This window comes from Loxodonta africana, chromosome 7, assembly GCF_030014295.1.
Source record: "Loxodonta africana isolate mLoxAfr1 chromosome 7, mLoxAfr1.hap2, whole genome shotgun sequence".
Taxonomy (NCBI): Eukaryota; Metazoa; Chordata; class Mammalia; order Proboscidea; family Elephantidae; genus Loxodonta; species Loxodonta africana.
In genome coordinates this window covers 107696789-107718674 of record NC_087348.1, presented here as the reverse complement: position 1 = coordinate 107718674, position 21886 = coordinate 107696789, and the positions used below count along the sequence as shown (strand labels likewise).

The following is a 21886-nucleotide window of genomic DNA, read 5'->3' as shown; positions in this document are numbered from 1 at the left end:
TCGAGGGCACTGGGTTTGGTTTGGTTTTGGTTTTTTATGCTTCTTAGAGACCTGACAGGTGGGAGTTGCAATGTGCAGGTAACACTGCCATCTATTGACAACTAACCTGCATGGAATTTGAAAACTTCGGATTGTCAGATTAAGCCCTCTGGGAATGGTAAAACAATTCAGTCACAAAGAGTGGGGCAGATACCTAATTTAGGACAGCTATTTTCTTTTTATTATTTCTTATTTTGGAAATCCTGGTAGCATAGTGGTTAAGTGCTGTGGCTGCTAACCAAAGAGTCGGCAGTTCGAATCCACCAGGCTCTCCTTGGAAACTCTGTGGGGCAGTTCTACTCTCTCTATAGGGTTGCTATGAGTCGGAATCGACTTGATGGCACTGGGTTTGGTTTTTGGTTTCCGGTATTTCTTTTTTGAAAACCCTGGTGGTGTAGTGGTTAAGTGCTACGACTGCAAATCAAAGGGCTGGCAGTTCGAATCCGCCAGGCGCTCCTTGGAAACTCTATGGGGCAGTTCTACTCTGTCCTATAGTGTTGCTATGAGTTGGAATTGACTCGACGGCACTGGGTTTTTTTTTTTTTTTTATATTATTATTATTTAGGAACACTGGAGGTAGCTGATGCTTAAGGAGCTCATGGATCAATAATGACTAAATAAAACAAATGCTTTTATGTGTTAGAATATTACCCATGTAGTAAATAAATAACATTGTTTGTTGCTATTGTACCATTTGAATTGGATCCGTTTCCATCTTTTCCGCTCTCTCCACTACTTCTGAAGGAGAGAATTTTGCACTCTGAAAGCTTGGTAAAAATCAGTTTTAGTTGAAGGAACTAAGTATATTGAAGAATGAATATATATGTGAAAATGGGTAACTGGTAAAATTTCTGTTTGAATTTTGCAGTATCATAAGGAGCTAGCGGAATGCCAAAATAAACTCCACCTATCCCAAGGGAATACTTGAAGCCACTTTGAATTAAATTATTACATGATATAATGTAAACACTATAATAAAACACTTATAACCATGCAATAAATGGTTAGAAAATGAAGATAAATAAGAGTATTCTTTAAATTACTGAACCCCAGAAGAAATATAAAGAATTTCTTTGTTTCTCTTATAACTTGAACTTGTATGAAAGCTTTTAGCTGAGTTATTTTAAATGAATTATTGTCCCAGTACATTCAAATTTCAGATAAACTTGTCATCTAAAATCCCTTAAGCTAAAATTTTCATATATGCTGATCCCAGATCAAAAGAGATATGCAGAGAATTACTCTTATTTCTCTCGAGGCCTAATTAAACAGTGAAAATCCATGACCCCAAATCATCATAACTTTGCTGATTGAGGTGAGAAAATTATATGTAACATATTCTTGAAATATTCCAAGGAAGCTTAATTTCTATTTGTACACTTACTGGCATGTTTATTGACTGTATCCCTAAGGTGTTCTAACTCATGGTCTAAAAATAGCCTAACTGGACACATTAATTACTTCTGATATCAGTCAATGAAAATTATTACTTTTCTACAAACACCACTCATTACCCTGTTTGCTTTTAGGAACAATATTTTACACTGACAAACACTTTGTCAGAGAGTTGATATTTTGCCAGCAGTTAAGTTGAAAATCTCAGGGGCACGGAAAGAAAAGCGTCTGAGTTACACAGTATTAGTCCTATCCATAAAATTGAGTAGCTTTGTGCTTACTTCAGGGCAAGTGTACAAATACGACTCTATCTCTTGTTTGCATGATACACTACTAATATAAAAATGTGGATAGTACCAGACAATAGCAGATGACAATCTAGCAAGGATTTGATCTAAAATTAGTTGCCAGAAAGTATTGCATCAACACTGAAGGGGATTGACTCTTTGAAAAATATTTTGTACAATCTGGTTACAATTACCTTTGTATGAAGTGCAGCCAATCTGGGATGTAGACTTCAGTGGTGACCCAGAAAATATTGTTCTTATTAATAATTTTCTTTTTTACCATTTATTGAGATTTGCCATGTGGCAGGCATTGAATTAAGCATGTTAAATGTTAAAGACATACATTCTTTTGTTTATTTTAAGTGAGCTTCAGGAGCACAGAATCTGATTAATAACACTCCTCTGTTTGTAATGACTCAACAGCTACTGTTTTTTCTTTCAGTTGATACCACACTAACATCATTTTAATTAGTGACTGTCATTTATTATAATACTACTTCTAATATAATGAATGTCCTAGGATATTATCAGTTATCCTACCTATCAGTTATCTGCCTCTCTCTCCCCTATCCTTCCAGAGATTACCCCTATTTATTCTGAATTTTGGATTTGTCATTTCTCTGACGTTAAAAAAAAGAGTTTTATCACGTATGTGTATACTTAATGTGTTTTTTATTTTGCTTGATTTTGAGCCTTGTTAAAACGGTATTCTGTATTTTTTTTAGAACGGTTTTTTTTCCACTTGATATTATGTTGCTAAGGTTCATTGTATTCGAAAGCTGCAGTTTGTTCACTTTTTGCTGCTGTACAATAATTCTATTGTGTGAACATTCTCCGTTTTTTTTTTTCAGTTTTCCTGTCAATGAGCATTTGTGTTTTGCTCTAGTTTTTTTTTTTTTTAAGTAATATGAGCAGTGCTTCTATAAACGTTCTTGTATATAGCACTTGTTATGCATGTAAAAGGCTTCTTTTGTGTACAGTACCTGGAGTGGAACTGTAGGATCATGTTTATATGAATGAGTATTACAAGATAGTACAAAATAGGTTTCCAAAGTGGCTGAATCAGTTTATACTTTTACCAGACATGTATAGTATTCTTGTTAATCACCATCTTTTGGTAGTATCGGACTTCTTTTTTTTTTTGCTATTTGTATGTGTATAGAGTAGTAGCTCTATATTTTCATTTGTATTTCCCTGATTGCTAATGAGGTAGGGCATCTCTTCTTAGATTTACTGACCATGTATGTTTGTTCTTTGGGAAATGCCTATTTCCTCAAACTTTATTAGGTTGTCTTTTCTTATGGGTTTGTAGGAATGCTATGTAAAATTTTATACTAATACTTTGTGGTTAGTTGTGTTGCATGTATTTTCTACCAGTTTATGGCTTGACAATTAACTTTTATTAAGGTATGTTTTTGTTGTTAGGCGCTGTTGAGTCAGTTCTGGCTCATAATGACCCTGTGTACAACAGAACAAAGTACTACCCGGTCTTGTGCCATCCTTAAAATCTTTGCTGTGTTTGAGCCCATTGTTGCAGCCACTGTGTCAATCCATCTCCTTGAAGATCTTCCTCTTTTTTGCTGACCCTCTACTTTTTTTTTTTTTTTTTTCTACTTTACCAAGCATGATGTCCTTCTCCAGGGACCTGTCCCTCCTGATAACATGTCCAAAGTACATGAGATGAAGTCTCACCATCCTCTCCTCTAACAAGCATTCTGGCTGTACCTCTTCTAAGACAGGCTATATTTTAGTATATAGAAATTACTCATTTTATATAGTTGAATTTGTCAATCTTTTTGTTTATTTGTTGAATAGAAATCCTCTTTTGGGCATGTTACAAGTAGTTTATGGTTGAGTTTTCTCAGCAAATGGTATTGTTTTCTCTCTGCAGATGAGTAAAGCAAAGATCAGAGAAGTCAAATAGTTTGCCCACAGTCTCAGAGCCTGGAAGAAATGCTAGTGGGATTTGAACTCTAGTCAATTTGACTCCAAGGCCTATGACTTATAAAGCGTTCTCTAATGAGAACCTGGTGCTTTTATTTCACTTTCTTCTGTCCCAAAGCTTATATTGGGTGGAAACCCTGGTGGCATAGCAGTTAAGTGCTATGGCTGTTAACCAAGAGGTCGGCAGTTCGAATCCGCCAGGTACTCCTTGGAAACTCTATGGGGGCAGTTCTGCTCTGTCCTGTAGGGCCGCTATGAGTTGGAATCGACTCAGCGGCAGTCAGTTTGGTTATTTTTTTTTTGGTTTATGTTGGGTTTAAATATTCTTTTTTTTTAGACTAAATATTTTCTTCAGTCTTTTCAAAATCTGTGAATATGAACATTTATATGTGTGTGCGTATAAATATATTTGCCATGAATTTATTCAATTTTTGTATTCATTCCTTCATTCATTCACTCAAGATTTATTGAGTGTCCATTTCATGGAAGAATTTTCATACATATTCTGAGGGTAGGAAAAATGAAACTAGAAATTTATTTTCTTGAAGTGCCTGTCTTTTGTAAAAGACATATTTTTCTCTTTATCGACTTGTGTAATACTGTATTTCATGTAGGTAGAGGAACTTTGTCTCCTAGATAATAGCGATAAACTTCCAGTGAGTGACTGCCTTCATATCTCTTTCATATGACACTCATAAACTGATCGTTTTACAGTTATTTGTAGACAACCAAGTTTCATGATAAAATCATCATGAAAACTGCAAGTATTTGAACTAAGTTTAGAGTTGTAACCAAATAAAATGACTATCAAAGCATGGTATATATGTGTTGAAAAACTCAGTTAAATTCAATAAACTTTTACCACATATTGCCATGTTGTTAGGGGCTGATGATGCAAAGGCGTAGTGACAAGGTCCCTGCCTTCGAGAAATTTATAACCTGGAGAAAGAATAGAAAGAAGTAAGCAGTTTCAGTAGTTCCAAATCCTAGAGTTGGGAGGCAGCTATGAGGAGACGTGAGGTACTTTTGAGATTTCTGCCTCTGTAAGGACTGTCCTTGTGAGAATATATAGGAATCAAGGGAATGGGTAGAAACTCAACAAAGTTTGGAGTCTAAGAAGACACATAAACACATTTATGAATGTGCCCCTGAAAAGGAAATGGTTTTGACTAGAACTAAAAGAGTAACTCCTAACCAAGGAATGAAGTGAAGCATTCGGGCCCGAAGGCCAATGAAACCCAAGTCGCTGGCTTGACTAACCCTGTTCTGACCATCTACACCATAATATATACGGTCTGTGGGCACTATTAGAACAAGCTTTCCTCACTGTTCTTAATTTAATTCTCTTCCATATCTTCTAGCACCAAATTTTTTGCCTTGGCTAACCCTCAGATGAACACAGTTATATTGTTCAGGGTATAGACTTTATTTCTCACTAGTTGTGTGACTTTGGGCAAGTAACTTAGTTTCTCAGACCTTTACCTAACTCATCTGTAAAATGAGTATGATAGTTTTTTTTTTTAAAAAAACTGTGATAAAATATACATAACAAACATTTGCCATTTCAACAATTTTTACATTATTCAATGACATAGATTACATTCATCATGTTGTGCGACCATGACCAATATCCTTTACTAAATTATTCTACCACCATTAACAGAAGCTCCTCCTTTCTTCCTCCCTCCCACCCCTGGTAACCACTAATAAGCTTTGGTTTGTATGTATTTTCCTGTTTCATATAAGTGAGATCATATAGTATTTGTCCTTTTGTGATTGATTTTTTTCACTTAGTGTAATGTTTTCAGGGTTCACCTGTGTTGTGGTATGCATTAGGACGTCGTTTCTCTTTATGGCTGAATAATATTACATTGTATGTGTATGCCACATTTTGTTTATCCATCATCTGTTGATAGACATTTTGATGGTTGTTTCTGGCTTTTGGCTATTGTGAATAATGCTGCAATTAACACTGGCGTACAGGTTTCTGCTTGCAGTCCTGCTTTAGTTCTTTTGTGTATATTCGTAAGATTGGGACCGCTAGACCATGTGATGTTTAACTGTTTGAGGAACCACCAAACCATTTTCCATAGCAGCTGAACCATTTTCTATTTCCACCAGCAATGGATGAGGGTTCCAATTTCTTGACATCCTCTCAAACACCTGTTATTTTCAGGTTTTTTTTTTTTTAATAATAGCCATTCTAGTGGGGGTAAGGTAGTATGTCATTGTGGTTTTGATTTGCATTTCCCTAATGGCTAATGACAGCTGAGCATCTTTTTATACACACCTTAGCCATTTGCATATTCTCTTTGGTAAAAAGTGTATTCAAGTCTTTTGCCCATTTTTTAATTGGGTTGTTTGTCTTTTTGTATTTACCTTGCAAGTTTTCAAAAACAGTTTCCTGTGATGCGTTTAATAGCACCTAGCCCAGTGGCTTTCCGTATTAGACAGCAAGGAGATGGTGTCTTAGTTGTCTAGTGCTGCTATAACTGAAATACCACAAGTGGATGGCTTTAACAAAGAAAAATTTATTCTTTCACAGTCTAGTAGGCTAGAAGTCCAAATTCAGGGCGCCAGCTCCAAGGGAAGAGCTCTGTCATCTCTGGGGTAAGGCCCTTGTAATCAGTCTTTCCTGGTTGAGGAGCTTCTCAGTGCAGGGACCTTGGGTCCAAACGGCACACTATTCTCCTGGCTCTTGTTTCTTGGTGTTATGAGGTTCACATGTCTCTCTACTGGCTTCTTTCTTGTATGTCTCAAAAGAAATTGATTTAAGATATAATCTAATCTTGTAGATTGAGTCCTGTCTCATTAATATAACTGCTGCTAATCTCACCTCATTAACATCATAGAGGTAGGATTTACAACACATAGGAAAATCGCTTCAGATCACAAAATGGTGGACAATCGTACAATACTGGGAATCATGGCCTAGCAAAGTTGATAGACATTTTGGGGGGATACAATTTAATCCATGAAATTCTATCCTTAGGCTCCCCAAAATTCACGTCCTTGCCACATATAAAATATATTCACCCTATCATATCATAGCAAAGTCTTAAATCAACTCCAAGTCCAAGATCCAAGAAAATCCTCTTCATCTGTGAAATCTAGAATACAAGTTATCTGCTTCCAAAGGACAGTGGTGTAATAGGCACAAGCTAGACATTTCCGTTGCAAATTGGAGAAACTGTAGGGAAAGAAGGAATAACAGGTACTGAGCAAGTCCGCAGAACACATTACATTAACGTTTAAGGCTTGAAGGTAGTCTTCTGTTCTCTGAGACCATTTACACAATGGCCCTGCCCTCTAAAACCAAAACCAAAGCTGCTGCCCCTGAGTCGTTTCTGACTCGTAGCAACCCCAGACTGTAGGTATTGGCCACGCTCTGTGGATTCTGAGCTCAGGCCCCTTGGCCATGGGCTTCAGCTCTGCCTTCCAGACCTACTGGAGCAGCAGCTGATGGTAAACCTTATGTTTGTCGTGCCTTCCTATGTCATCCTTCCATAGAAGAAGCTTTTGCTGTTGTTTTTTCATTTATGCCCATTTAGAATATTTACTTTTGTAACTTTTATTATAAAAATGTAACTAATTGTTTAAAGTTAAATTTGGCCAGTAAATTTGGAAATATGTGATTTTTTTTACTTATAATTTGTGTTATATAGACCATTATAATTTATTGATTTGACATTTTTTTTGTCTGGTAGGGAAAATAGTAAAATTTAGCTAAATTGCTTAAGATAGTGGTTTTCAACCTAGATTGCATATTAGAGACACCTGGGAAGCTTTCAAAAATGTTGGTGTCCAGGCCCTACCCCAAGCCAATTACTAGATCAGAATTTCTGGCTATGGACCTAGTTATTATTATTTTGTGAAAGTTCTTCATCTCTGAAGTGGCAACTATAACACCTACTTAGCCTACCTTACAGTGTTGTCCTGAGAATTGAATTTAAAAAATATTCAAAAGCTATTGATAAAGTGAGATTTGAAATAAAAATGTAAGATGATATTAAAGCATTATAGACCGAGTTACCATGCCGTTGTGGGATAGTAGTTAAGCACCCAGCTGCTAACTGAAAGGTCAGAAGTTCAAATCCACCAGCTGCTCTACAGGAGAAAGATGTGGCAGTCTGCTCTCATAAAGATTATAGCCTTGGAAACCATATGGGGCAGTTCTACTCTGTCCAAAATGGTTGCTGAGTCAGAGTCAACTCCACGGCACACAACAACAGCACCCTGTCCTTGAGGGGCTCACTATTTGCTTGGAGAAACAGGACAAAAACATAAAAGGTTCGAGGTAACATGCCACATGCTAAATGGACATAGTGGAGAGTAGGTGTACTTGGAGTCCCATTCCAACCACAGGGTGTAGGCTGTCCTTAGTGAGTATGTGCCATGACCATTTTCAGTACTTCTCAGACATTTCTACCTCAAGCTTCTTTGATGATAGTTTGAACAATGACTTTGTTGGTATTGGGCAAAAGTGTAAAAAGGGGAGTCTTGTCTAGGACTGTTGTCTAAAACTGCTTACCTCAAACTTCCACTCATTGAGTCATACGACAAAATATACTAGCCAGTGTTCCAGGCATTTGTGTGTGTGTGTGTGTGTGTGTGTGTGTATGTGTGTGTGCTTTAGTTAAAAGTTTAAAGCGCAAATTAGTTTCTCATTCAAAAAATTATTTATCAATTGTTTTGTTACATTGGTTGCAATCCCCAAAATTTGTCAGCATTCTCCCCCTTCCCACCCTGGGTTTCCTGTGTCCATTGGTCCAGTTTTCCTGTTCCTTCCTGTCTTCTCATCTTTGCTTTTGGGTATCTGTTGCCCATTTGGTCGTGTATACTTGATTGAACTAAGAAACACATTTCTCACATGTGTTATTGTTTGTTTTATAGGCCTGTCTAATTTTTGGCTGAAAGGTGGACTTCTGGAGAGGCTTCTTTTATAGGCCTGTCTAATCTTTGGCTGAAAGGTGGACTTCCGCAGTGGCCTCAGTTCTAAGTCAACAGAATATTAGGGGGCCATAGTTTCTGTTAGACCAGTAAGCCTGGTCTTCTTTTGTGCATTTGGATTTTGTTCTACACTTTTCTCCTTCCTGCTTTGTCTAGGACCCTCTAGCATTTTTTAAAAAACCTATTTGAAAGGCAGTAGAAAGTAGAGTTAATGTCATAGACCCTTGGATTTGAACCCTGACTCTGCAACTTCCTACTTTTGTTATGTTGGGTAAGTTCATAATTTCTCTATGAGTCAACATCCCCACTTATATAAGAGGGATGATGGTAATGTTACTTACCTCCCCGAGTTGTAGGAGGTTTACTATGTTAATGAATATAAAGCACTTCAAAATGTGCTTGGTTAATAATAAGAGGTATATATGTATATATATATATGTATATATGCATTTATATGTTTGAATCCCTGGTTGTGCAAACACAGTTAAGCACTTGGCTCCTGACCAAAAGGTTGGTGGTTCAAGTTCACCCAGAAGCTCCTCAGGAGAAAGACCGGGTGATCTACTTCTGTAGAAATCAACCATTGAAAACCTAATAGCGCACATACAACTCTGACACACATGGGGTTGCTTTGAGTTGGAATCAACTCAATGGGCAACTGGTTGATACATGTGTTTGCTAATATCTTTGCATTCTACTCTATAATCTTCATTTTTTGCAATATGAAGATAATACTTCAAATAAGCTATAAATAAATGAAGACTTTGTCTCACATACTTTGGACATGTTATTGGAAGGGACCAGTCCCTGGAGAAGGACATCATGCTTGGTAAAGTAGATGGGTGGTGAAAAAGAGCAAGACCCTCAACCAGAAGGATTGACACAGTGGCTGCAACAGTGGGCTCAAGCATAACAATTGTGAGGATGGCGCAGGACTGGGCAGTGTTCCGTTCTGTCATACATAGGGTCACTATGAATCAGAACTGACTCTATGGCGTGTAACAACAACAACAGTAACAAATGGTAACTGGTGCTCAAAAAAAAAAAAAAAATACAGCTATATCCTGCTCCCAACATATACTCAAACATATGAATCCCAGTTTTTAAAGGCACCATCTTATTTAAGATGGGAAAAAGCTAGGAAACTTTTTACAAAAAGAATTTCGGGGTGTGTTTATAGAATAGCTTTGATGGTATCCAGAGATTTTTCTTCAGTTCACTGGGACTCTTCTCATCTTCCACCCATCATCCCTGGAGTGATTTTAGTGACCGTAGTAGGTCTGTGGATCTGCTAGGAGACCTTTGCATCCTATTCTGTGCATTCATGTTTCCAGAGAACTTTGGTGAGGGAAATGACCCAGGGCCATCAATGGAACCATCTCATTCCTACTTCTTATCACCTGGAATGCGATCCACCATCATTCAGTGGAGCAGCAAACAACTAACAGTTAGTTGCGCATTTACTGGGTTCCAGGGAGGATTCTAAGTATTTTTAAAATAGTATTGTCTTATTTAATCTTCTTAAAAGTCCAGTGAAGTAGGTGCCATTACTATTCAGGTAAATAGATGAGACATTGAGGCACAGGTACATGTGGTGGTGTTCTGGAGCCCACTCACACCAGCTGCGGGAGGCATTTGTTCTCGTATCTTCCCAACTCTATATTCAGTAATGTCACCTTGGTAGTTTGAAATTGGTCATGGTGAGAGTATTTGCAGCACCACCCATGAAACCCGTTGCCATCAAGTTGGTTCTGACTCATAGTGACCCTATGTGATAACATAGAACTGCCCCATAGGGTTTACGAGGCTGTAATCTTTCTCCTACAGAGTGGGTGGTGGATTTGAACCACCAACCTTTTGGTTAGCAGCTGGGTGCTTAATAACTGTGCCACCAGGGCTCCTTATTTGCAGTACGGATATGGGCAAATTGCTAAAAATCCAACTTTTTTTCCCCCTAGGGAGCTGGCTTGCTAATACACCACTGTGATATCGTCATCTTGAATCCATGCCTCAGTTCCAGGCATATCAACTGTTAATTGGTTAGAATTAACATGTGGGACTTGGAAGGCAGAATTATGCAATTTATAAGAAATAAGAATCTCTATAAATGGAGACATGAAGGTCATATGCCCTTTGACCTCTTTGTAAAAATAAGAGCAAACAGTAGTCATTTTGAATTTTATGGCTGAGCTTGAGGTCGTGGAAAGCTTTGGAATGGAAGCTTCAGGCATCAAAGCCTTCTCCAAGCCACCAAACCCAACCCGTTGCCATCAAGTCTATTCCAACTCATAGCAACTCTATAGGACAGAGCAGAACTGCCCCATAGGGTTTCAAAGGAGTGCCTGGTGGATTTGAACTGCCGACCTTTTGATTAGCAGCCATGGCTCTTAACTACTACACCACCACGGTTTCCAAGCCTTCTCCGAGGCATATTATTGAGTTACAGAGTGAGCTTTTGCTCAAATAATCAAAAGTAGATTTCTGTTACCTTACGTGTTTACATTATTTGTAAATGCTGTTCCTGTTGAAGAAGATCATCCCACCAGCAACAGGGACTACAAATTTTGTTCCCTGAGGAGAGGATGAGGATGAAAAGGAGGGACTGGGTTCGGGGAAGGTGGGGTCAGCTGGGAAGGAGAGGTGGAAATCTCTCTGCAAATGCTGAAGATAAACTGGTGAAGGTATCAGAGGCTTAAGATTTCTATTCCTCTATTCATCTCTTCAGCAAACATGTTTAAGCACGTACTATATACAGGTGTAAGGAGCCCTGGTGGCACAGCGGTTAAGTGCTCAGCTGCTCACCGAAAGGTCAGTGGTTTGAACCCTGCCCCGACCCCCCACCCCGCTCCACTGGAGATAGATGTGGCAGTCTGGTTCTGTAAAGATTTACAGCCTTGGGAACTTGATGGGGCAGTTTTACTCTGTTCTGTAGGGTCGGTATGAGATGGAATTGACTCTGGCAACAGGTTTGGTTTATATACAAGGTGTGATGACTCTTGACAGTATCAGGTAGATACAACTGTGAACAAGGCAAACATGTTTTACTTCTTCACAGAGCTCACTTTCGACCAGGAAATGACAGTCTATTAAAACAAGTGATTGCGGTGAAGTGTTAGAAGATGTTATAATGAGGGAAGTACAGAAATCAATGAAAGCGATTTAACAGTGGGATCTCTCCTAGTTTAGGGCCAGGGAGGCTCTCTTAAGGAATAGTGTCTAAAATGAAATCTGAAATATGAGTGAGGCAGTCAGTGGTGTGTAAGGGGGTGGGGGGCATTGTCTGCAGGGTGAGAGTGTTCCAGAGAGAAAAAACAGAAATGAAAAAGCTTCATTTGAAATTGTGACATCATCAGTGAACAAAGCCTCCAACACTGTGCCAACGTGGAGGTGCAGAATGTGCTGAGGCTCCGTAGGGCTCTCAACACCAAAACATTACAATGGGAGCAGAGCAAAAAACTGGTCTTGTGCTGAAGAATGCACCTGGGTGATTATAATGCTATCAGAAGTGAGAGAAATACTAAGTTTGATGGGAGCGCAGAACAGAAAGATACCAGTTTTTCTTAAAGGGAAGGATTATCCAAGACTTTTGAAGGAGTTGGTATTTCTATGATCCTTAAAGGCTGAGAAGAGTGAGACCTGAGTGTGTAGATTGAGCTCAGGGTTGTTTGTAGTTTCCTGTTGTCTTTGTGTTTTGACCCTTGCCTTATTTGTTCAGCTAGGATTGTGTCTAAGCAGAGCTTCCGCATCTGTTCTTAACTTCAACTGCAGCCTTATCCTTTTGCCCATGTGCCGAACCCTCCTGGCTTACCTTCGAGGATCCCAGAAGGTAAGAAAAAAAAATCCTAGTTACAGATTCCAGCAGAAAAATCGAGTGTAACAATAGCATGTTAGTTCTGCTTAGTTTTCCTTGTAGGATCGTCTTAGTCATCTAGTGCTGCTATAACAGAAATATAACAAGTGAATGGCTTTAGCAAAGAGAAATTTATTTCTTCACAGTCAAGTAGGCTAAAAGTTCAAATTCAGGATGTCAGCTCCAGGGGAAGGCTTTCTCTCTCTGTGAGCCTTCTCATCTGTCTTCCCCTGGCCTAGGAGCTTCTTCACACAGGGACCCCGGGGCCAAAGGACGTGCTCTGTTCCTGGCACTGCTTTCTTGGTGATACGAGGTTCCCAACTCTCTGCTCCCTTCCCTTTCCTTTTTTATCTCTTGAGAGATAAAAGGTGGTGCAGGCCACTCCCCAGGGAAACTCCCTTCACATTGGATCAGGGATGTGACCTGGGTAAGGGTGGTGTTATAATCCCACCCTAATCCTCTTTAACATAAAATTACAATCACAAAATGGAGGACAGCCACACAATACTAGGAATCATAGCCTAACCAAGTCAACACATATTTTGGGGGGACCAAGTGTCTTCTGACTTTCTGCCGGAGTGATTTCTTCAAAGATGATGGTCAGGGCGATGTCACCTGTCAACGTGATCCGTGAGCTATTCTGCAAAGCTAGATAAGGGCAGAGGATACTATCAATAGTTATTACTGAGGGGGGTATCAGGCATTGTGGTAAACACTTCACATAGATGACCATCCAACCTCTCAACAATTCCGTAAGTAGATATTGTTAATTCTACTTTACACGTGAGGAACCTGAGGCAAGGAGAGTTTAAATCACTTGACCAAGATCATAAGGCTAGTGAATGGCAGGGCTAAAATCAATCCCAGTTCTGAGCTCCTTCCAGAACTGTATTATGCCTTATTGAGATCCTGTATTTTCATTTAGTCAAATCCAAGTGAGCAATCTAGAGCCCGGTGACCTTAGAATAATGCACAGGATGATTGCTGATGTTGGGGGTAACTTACCTCTACTTAAAACACATACCTATTTTAAGCTGTATAACAAGCTTGAAAAGATGCCTTGATTAGATACCGATGTCATGTGTGTGATATTTATTGTTATAACACGAAAGATGTAAGAAAACAGAAAAGTACTTTGAGAATCATTCTGTTAAAACTAAACTGAAATTCTTTTTCTTTTTCGATTTTCCATGCGCGTGTGTGTGTGTGTGTGTGTGTGTAAGTGTGTGTGTGTTCTTTTCCTCACTAAGATAAGGCACTGCTGGATAGATGCTGATACTACAGAGGTTGTTAACTTGAGGTAGCTTTTATATTCTGTGAAGCTCGTATCAGTGGATTTACTCTAGAAAATTTTTTCAACATTTTCATGTAATTATAATTGGAAACTCTACTTTTAATGCAGTAATTTGTGGAAATAACTCTTTCCCCAGGCTGCCTACCATTTGTAAAAGGTTTTGATCCCCGTGGCTGGCCATTGGCTTGGCATAAAGAAACAGAAGATAAGTGGCAGGAAATGAAAAGTGCCTACCTAAGTCTCTCAGCATTTAATAAGTCTTCAATAATTGTCCCCTCGTGTGAAACATAGGCATTAAAAGATGCTTGACATTTTCCTGTAAGATCAAGCAGGCATTTAAAACCATAAATGGATTGCTTCATTTAAAAATATAATTCATTTTTGGACTACAAAAGGAAATCGTATATATTGTAAAACTCAAATATTCTAGAAATTTCCGTATTTCCAAGTTTTTGATACTACAGTGAAAAACTGTGTACACGTATCTTATTTGTTGCATCATTTTTACCAAAATAAATTATTTTATTTAGGTTCCAAGCAGGCGAACGAGAAGATTGTTGGATAAAAGCAGAACATTCCACATAACCTGTGGTGTTACTATCTGTATTTTCTCAGGTAAGAACGTCAAAAGGTATTAAATATTACATTAAAATTATATGTTTATAAATGGTATCTTTATTTTTCTGTACGTTATGTGCTGTTACCAAATTGTGATTTTTTTTTTTTAATTATATAACTTAATTTTCTCCTCAGCGTGTTTAAAAAGGGTTGTTGGAGGCGTGACCAAGAGGTCGGCAGTTCAAATCTACTAGGCGCTCCTTGGAAACTGTATGGGACAGTTCTACTCTGTCCTAAAGGGTCACTATGTGTTGAAATTGACTCGCGGGCACTGGGTTTGGTTTTTGGTTGGGGGGGAGGTTACAGAAAATGTCTTATGATGTTTTTGGAGGTTACAGAAAATTTCTTATGATGTTTTTGCATTATAGTATCCAACTGTTGGCCTCCAAGCTGATACTGGCTGTTTTTTTAACGTAAATAATTTCCTTTAGACAGATGGAAAGAAGCAGACTAAAAGTTTTAAGCTCTGAAAGTTACAATGTGACATGAGTTTAAAAGTGCATGAAAATTAGAATGTAAAATGCAAGCTTGTAGAATATGATTCCACCCTAAATTATATTTTATAATTTTTTTGGTAATAATTGAGTAGAAGAGTAAATGTCAAAATTTGTGGAAATTTGCCTTGCTTCATTCTAGGTTAAAAAGTAGAGTGAGTATCTTTTGGTTTTTAAGAGTCATTATAAAATAAGTTTTTATTCCGAGCATTTATATCATACTTTTCACATTTTTTTAACAGAAAGCAATAAACGTAGTGATAAAGTACATGGACTCCGGAGTCCGACTGCCTAGGTTCTCTTCCCACCTGCTCTTCTGTCTTACTGTGTGACACCACCTCTCAGATCCTGTTTGTTGATTTTTTAACTGTAAAATGGATTGATAGTAGTACCTACCTCATAGGTCGTTGGAAGGCTAAAACCAGAAAATACAAATAAAGTTCTTAGAATTAGCTATTCTAATTTACAATCTCAGTTTTAATTATCCTAGTGGCATAGTACTTGCCATCTTGACTTGGCTGCTATTTGATACAACATACCTGCTTTGATACTAAGGACATTTTCACTGGTCATTTATGTATAGCCATTTCGATTCAGCAAGGTTTTGATGCAGCCATTACAAAAATATCATTAAACTTTTAGCTTTTTCAAGATTGCCAAGTAGAGTGAAGCATATATCTTCACTCTGCTATTGCTAAGTATCTACTCACTGGTAGTCCACACCTCTGAAGGTAAGAAATGAAAAGAGGCTCAGGAATGGGATTATGATGACTCCAGTGTAGTTCCAGGGTAGAGATAGTGTAAGGGTCCAGGACGAGATGAGGCCCAGATTAGAGATGGATTAGGGTTAAAAACCAAAATCAAACCAGTTGTCATACAGTCGATTCCGACTCATGGTGACCACATGTGTGTCAGAGTAGAACTGTGCTCTACAGGATTTTCAATTGCTGATTTTTCAGAAATTGATTTCCAGGCCTTTCTTTCGAGGCACCTCTGAGCGGACTTGAACCTCCCACCTTTTCATTAGCAACTGAGTGCTTTAACCATTTGCAGCACCCGGAGACTTCTGGATTAGGGACAGTTCATACAAAGTGCCTGACATACTTCTTCCCTTTGTCTAAAATTAGAGGTCCTGAATTCTTTTTAAACTAAAGGGCCTTTTAAAGAAGGTGAATGTTTCACTTAAGGTTATATCTCATACTGCTGTTATCCAAGGTTATTTTTCAGAAGAATTCAGAGAGAATGGCAGTTCCTTTAAGGTAGATTATTTATTAAATGTTATGATTATTTTCCTGACGTCTTTCTCCACGAAGGGTTACCCACACTTTTGCTGTTGGGTTTAGAATATTATGATTTGAATCTGTGGCCTATATTCTAGGTATGATAGTGAAATACACAAGGTATGTAGAACAGTCGGAGCTATGGTAGAGGTGAAAGGTCGAGCATCTAAAATATCCAGGAGCAGCGTGCATGTGTGCATACATACATATACATACATATTATACACACACGTGTGTGTCTGTGTTTAATGTATGCGTGTAAATATTTCCTAGGCTTTACTTGCTGGGGTTATTTCATCCCAGCCTTTGAAAATTTGGCCCTTCTACATGATCTCTAATACCCAAACTGTCTATATTCAAATGTTTTTGTATCTTAAGGCTTTACTCTTTTCTTTAGTATTCCTCTGCTCATGTAGCTGTCAAAGTTTGACCCTGTATTTTTCTGGGGAGAGGAGCTGACTCCTTGCCATGGAGCACAACCCAATGACTTGTGCCTCTTGTGATTCTGTAGGCGTCCATGTGGCTGCCCACCTGGTGAATGTCCTCAACTTCTCAGTGAACTACAGCGAGGATTTCGTGGAACTAAATGCAGCGAGATACCGAGATGAGGTGGGTGGGCTGTGTTCCTGTTTTCCTTTCACTTGTCACAGGATGACTAATGAGGGTCTGCAGTTTTCACAGGAAATTTGTACCTTGCTGCTCCTTTCGAGTGCTTTTAAAATGCAGTTGTCAAGTTCAGTTTTATTCCTTTTCAATAGAAAATATAGGTAATTACTATTTCATAGTCTTTTCCTGCTGCAAATGGGAGTTTGGAGAGTATCCTCTTTTTATATTCTGCAGTGTTCACCTGGGTGCCACTCAGGATTGCCTCTTGACTCTCAAAACTCTGGTCTAATTTCTGTCATTCACCGGAGAATGTGGACAGTGTCATTAGAAGGTGAAAATCCTTTAACACCCCAAATACTGTGCGTGCACGAAGAGGGGCAGGAAGGCAGGATGACTGATTATTTGTAGATCCTGGATAATCAATTTATTTGACTTTAAAAAAATTATTGTTGAGTTTTCATGATTCATTCTATAATTTTTTATTTTTGAAAGAGGTGCTCTTGAGCTGAATTCTAAAGTAGGCAACATGTGACCAGGGGCTCTTCTGTCCATAAGAAGTGACCCAGCAAATGAAATTATATGTGCCAGGTGCTGGGTCAGAGCCCGATGAATGGGATATGCACACACCTCAATAGGTCTCTGTTGCTTGGTGCTTTCATACTGTCCTCAGCCTGCCTTGGCTTCCCAACACCAAGGCTATACCTGCAACCAAACTGCTCGGGGTGGTGTCCTATTTGACCAAGACCCTTCTGCTGACTCAGTGTGATGGTAACTAAGTAAGACAGCTCTCCATCTTACCCACTCCATTCCCTACTCCACCTGTCACCAGAGTTATCTAGGTTAATACCGTCGAGATCATGAGCTTGGTCTGTGTCCCAAAACAAAACAAAGGAAAGAATATTAACAAACAGAAACAAATCATGAAACTGAAGTAGCAAGTAGCCTTTGATACAGCCCTTACTTCTGCTGGTAATTTTTAAAAACACTCATGTGATTTAACTGGTCTCTGGTGGAGCATAGGCATTGATACTTTTAAAAAGCTCACCAGGTGACTATTGGAGAACCACTGAAAAGTTCAGCTGCGTAGCATGCCAATGGAAGCTCTTCACATGTAAGGATTTTTGATCTAGTGTTACCACCTCTCTCTGTCTCTCACTGCCTTCCCCCTCTGCTCATATATCTTGGGGTTTTTGTTTCTTGCTCCTGTCATACTGTTTACTTTTTTGCTTTTCTTTTCCTTCTTTGCTTTTCTTGTTTGTTTTTAAAACTTTAATAACTGTAATAGTTATATCCTTTGAATGTAGTATACTTTTGCTTAAAGTCTGTTGCTGTTGAGTTGATTCCAACTCATAGCAACCCTATAGGACAGAGTAGAACTGCCCCATAGGGTTTCCAAGGAGCAGCTGGTGGATTTGAACTGCCGACCTTCTGGTTAACAGCCAAGCTCTTAACCGCTACGCCACCAGGGCTGCCCACATAAACATATGTATGTGTATGTTGTGTGCCATCAAGTCGATTCTGACTCATAGTGACCCAGAGTAGAACTGGGACAGAGTAGAACTGCCAGATAGGGTTTTCAAGGCTGTAATCTTTATGTAGGAAACCCTGGTGTTGTAATGGTTAAGTGGTACGGCAGCTAACCAGAAAGGTCGGCGGTTTGAATCTACCAGGCACTCCTTGGAAACTCTATGGGGCAGTCCTACCCTGTCCTATGGGGTTGCTATGAGTTGGAATTGACTCATCAGCAATGGGTTTGGTTTTTTTTTTTTTTTTTAAATCTTTATGGGAGCAGAGTCCCACATCCTTCTCCTGTGGAGTGGCTGATGTGTTAGAACCACCAACCTTTTGCTTAGTACTCCAAAATTTTTAGATATTTTTGGACTTCTAGTTATTGAAATTGTTTTATTTCAAGGGTAATACAAGCTCAAACGCAAGTGAAATCTTTCCGCAGCGTCTCTTCCAGAGATATCCACTAAAAAAAAAAAAAAAGAGATAGTCACAGTTAATTATTTTATGTTTTCTTGAAGATATTTTTAGCTGTACTTCATGAAGCATATGTTTCTGCAGTATGCCTGTATCCATTTATTCTGGCATATTTGCCTGCTCATTCTCTCTCTCCATCTCTCTAATGTGTATATAATTCTTTTCATATGGATGTGCCATAATTTTTTAAACTTCATTATTATTTACAGACATCTAGGTTGATTTTATATTTTTGTTGTAAACCACACTTCAGTAAACTTATTTCTTTGTACGCTTCTAGTAGTATTCCTGTAAGACCAATTCATAAAATTAGACCGTTGGTTCAAAAGTTTAGTTTCAGTGGACATTGCCAAATTACCATCCAAAAAGGCTTTAACAGTTTACATACTTCGGCCATGAGAATGGCTGTTTGCTTATCTCGTCTTTTTTTTTTTTAATTTTTGCCAATTTGGTGGAAGAATGTCGACTCATTAACTTATATTTTCCCTTTTCTTCCTTCCTATTTTTCTTTTCTTTTTCCTTTATCCTGCTCTTCTTTCAATAAATATTTACTAAGCACCTAGCTGGTACAGGGCAATATGCTAGGTAAGATGAAAAAAATTATATAAACTAACAAATATATAATAAAAAATACATATGTATTTATGTATATATTTATGTGTGTGTGTGTTGTATGTCATTAAGTCGATCCCAACTCATAGCGACCCTATATGACAGAGTAGAGCTGCCCCATAGGATCTCCTAGGCTGTAACGTTTACGGAGCAGATCTCCAGGTCTTTTTTCCTGTGGAATAGCTGATAGGTTTGACTACTGACCTTTTTGGTTAGCAGTCGAATGCTTAACCGTTGTGCCACCAGGGCTCTCTGTATATATGTGAAATGCCTTTGGAAAAACAGATTTGTGCTGTGCACCTTATTGTTCTTGCTTTATGCTTTACATTTGTCTGAAATGACCTACCCTCCAGCTTGTGTCACATTCTGTTGGCCTAACTAAACTTACCTCATCTTGTCATTTATGAAACAGTCTCTGACTCTCATGTTCTATTTTCCTTCCTTGACAATATTAAGTGTTCCATCTTCTGGGTTTCCAAAGCTGTTCATTCATATTTCTACTATTGTCACTTCATTCAACCTGTATTATATTAATACTAGTTTTTTATATATTAGGTTTTCCATCTCACCCTTTAGCCATGTTTTTAATACCAGGGGTATGTCATTTAAGCTAAGCCAGCTGAGGAACTTCTTGAACAAGGGGCCTTTATTCATGGCCCCTGAAATCATACCATCTAAATGACTTCCTCCTCAGTATTTAACCTGGCCTGACTTCAGATTCAAAGGAGAGATAAGGAAAGGAATTCAGAAATTGTGCAGCAGTATCTGCCGTGAGGATAAAAAATGAATCCAAAAATCTATTAAGAATTGATCAGTGTTTTCCAGAAGGAAGAAAGGGAGTTGACTTTGATCCATTTAAACGTGAGAGATATAATTTAAAGGAAATACTACAATAACAATTAATATTACAATATTAATAATATTGTTTTATATTTGTGAGTAGTGGGAACTCTGTCCTCTATTTGTGTACCCTCACCACTTTTTACAGTGTTTGAAACAGAGTAAGTTCTCAATTAGTCTTTTTAGGACCAAGTTTAAAGTGTACACATTCTGTTACAGATTTCACTACGTGTGATCCTCCTGTTTTGACTCCTTATGAATTCAGTTTGAAAATTATGGTACACGGTGTATGTATTAATGGTTTCACATGATAGCCAAAGATACCAAGTCTCAAAATGATCAGAAGGTGGGCTTGAAGCCACTGCCACTAGCTTGTAAGTGGCCATTAGAATTAAAACCGAGATCTTCTGACCTCTCATCTAGCACTCGGCCTTTCTCAGATGGATAGGTTCCTCTGAGTTGGATTTTGTACTTGTTATAATCATTCTCTAGTATTATGGAAAAAAAAAATTGAAACTTAAACCTCTCATTTCCACTGGGAGGACAGTATGTTAATGGGCCAATACATGCCTCTTAGACCCTATAGATCCCTTGTAGAATTCTACATCGTTGGTGTTTTATTTTTCGGTCTAATTTTTTTTTTTTTTTCCTTCTCTCAGGATCCTAGAAAGCTTCTCTTCACAACTGGTAAGTTGTTATTTATTGTTCTCTCTGAACATTCAGGAAAATCTTTGAAAATAAGCATCTTCAAATGGTACAGCAATTAGATATGTGTTAAAATGTAATCGTAAATTTGCATATCTGAGCAAATATTAGGGGGTCAGGTATAAGGTTGCAGTAAAACAGTGGTTTGACTTGGCTGGTGGTGGGAGGCCTGCTTTGGGAACGGTCTGTGTGGGATCTGATGGAGAACAGCAGCTCAGGAGTTGGGTAGGAACCTTGAGGGCTCTGGGTTTGTGTTGGTGGGGAGGGGCACCTCAGGAGGGTGGGGTGGAGATGGTTGTGCAGTTTGAGGAATGTGGTTGATGTCACTGGGTGGTGCATGTAGAGGCTGTTCAATTGGTATGTGTTTTGCTGTGTATGTTCTCAATGGCAGCAGTAAGATAAATAAAATTTTGGAAAAAAAACCAGAAGGCCAAGGCCAAAAATTGGGGTGTGAAAGAATGGAGAGTAAAAGTGAGCAAAAACATTTCCCTTTCATATGTCCTTCCAATGAAAACAGTGTAACACCATATGCTTGTTGAGAACCTGTTTTGTGATCAGTGCTGTGGCAAGTACTGTGGAGGATAATACATGTATAATGAGAGGAAACACCAAGCACTCTGGGTACCACTGTAGTTTTTATTATTCAGTAATTGAGTAGGACCTCTTGTGATCAAAAACCTATATGATATAGCAATTTTACATTTAAGCAAAAGGGAGGAGAAACATAGTCATGAAAATAACTTATTTTTCTCGAATCATGTCTCCATTTTCATTTGCAATTTATTTTTCCTTCTTAAGCATGTTGCCCATGAAATCTCAGTCTAGACTATTAATTTTGTTAGAGCACAGTTGAACGCAACAAAATCTTGCCCTGATGTTAGTACAATTCTTGCTAGCATTCTTCGTCTCTCAACCTCACATGTATAATGATGAAAGGAAAAAGCTACATTTTAGGATATTTAGCACAGATTGCAGGGACTAGGATAATT

At 38.4% G+C, this 21886-nt stretch overlaps 1 protein-coding gene across 1 annotated transcript in view; it reads left to right on the top strand.

Annotated features, from left to right (window-relative positions):
• The window catches only part of NOX4 (NADPH oxidase 4), a 178907-nt gene that overhangs the window by 28676 nt on the left and 128345 nt on the right, over positions 1-21886 (top strand). The window contains exons 2-5 of the mRNA XM_003418556.4: positions 12331-12441; positions 14290-14374; positions 16663-16760; positions 20852-20879. Coding sequence (XP_003418604.2) covers positions 12331-12441; positions 14290-14374; positions 16663-16760; positions 20852-20879 — 322 coding nt within the window. The remainder of the gene's footprint in view (positions 1-12330; positions 12442-14289; positions 14375-16662; positions 16761-20851; positions 20880-21886) is intronic.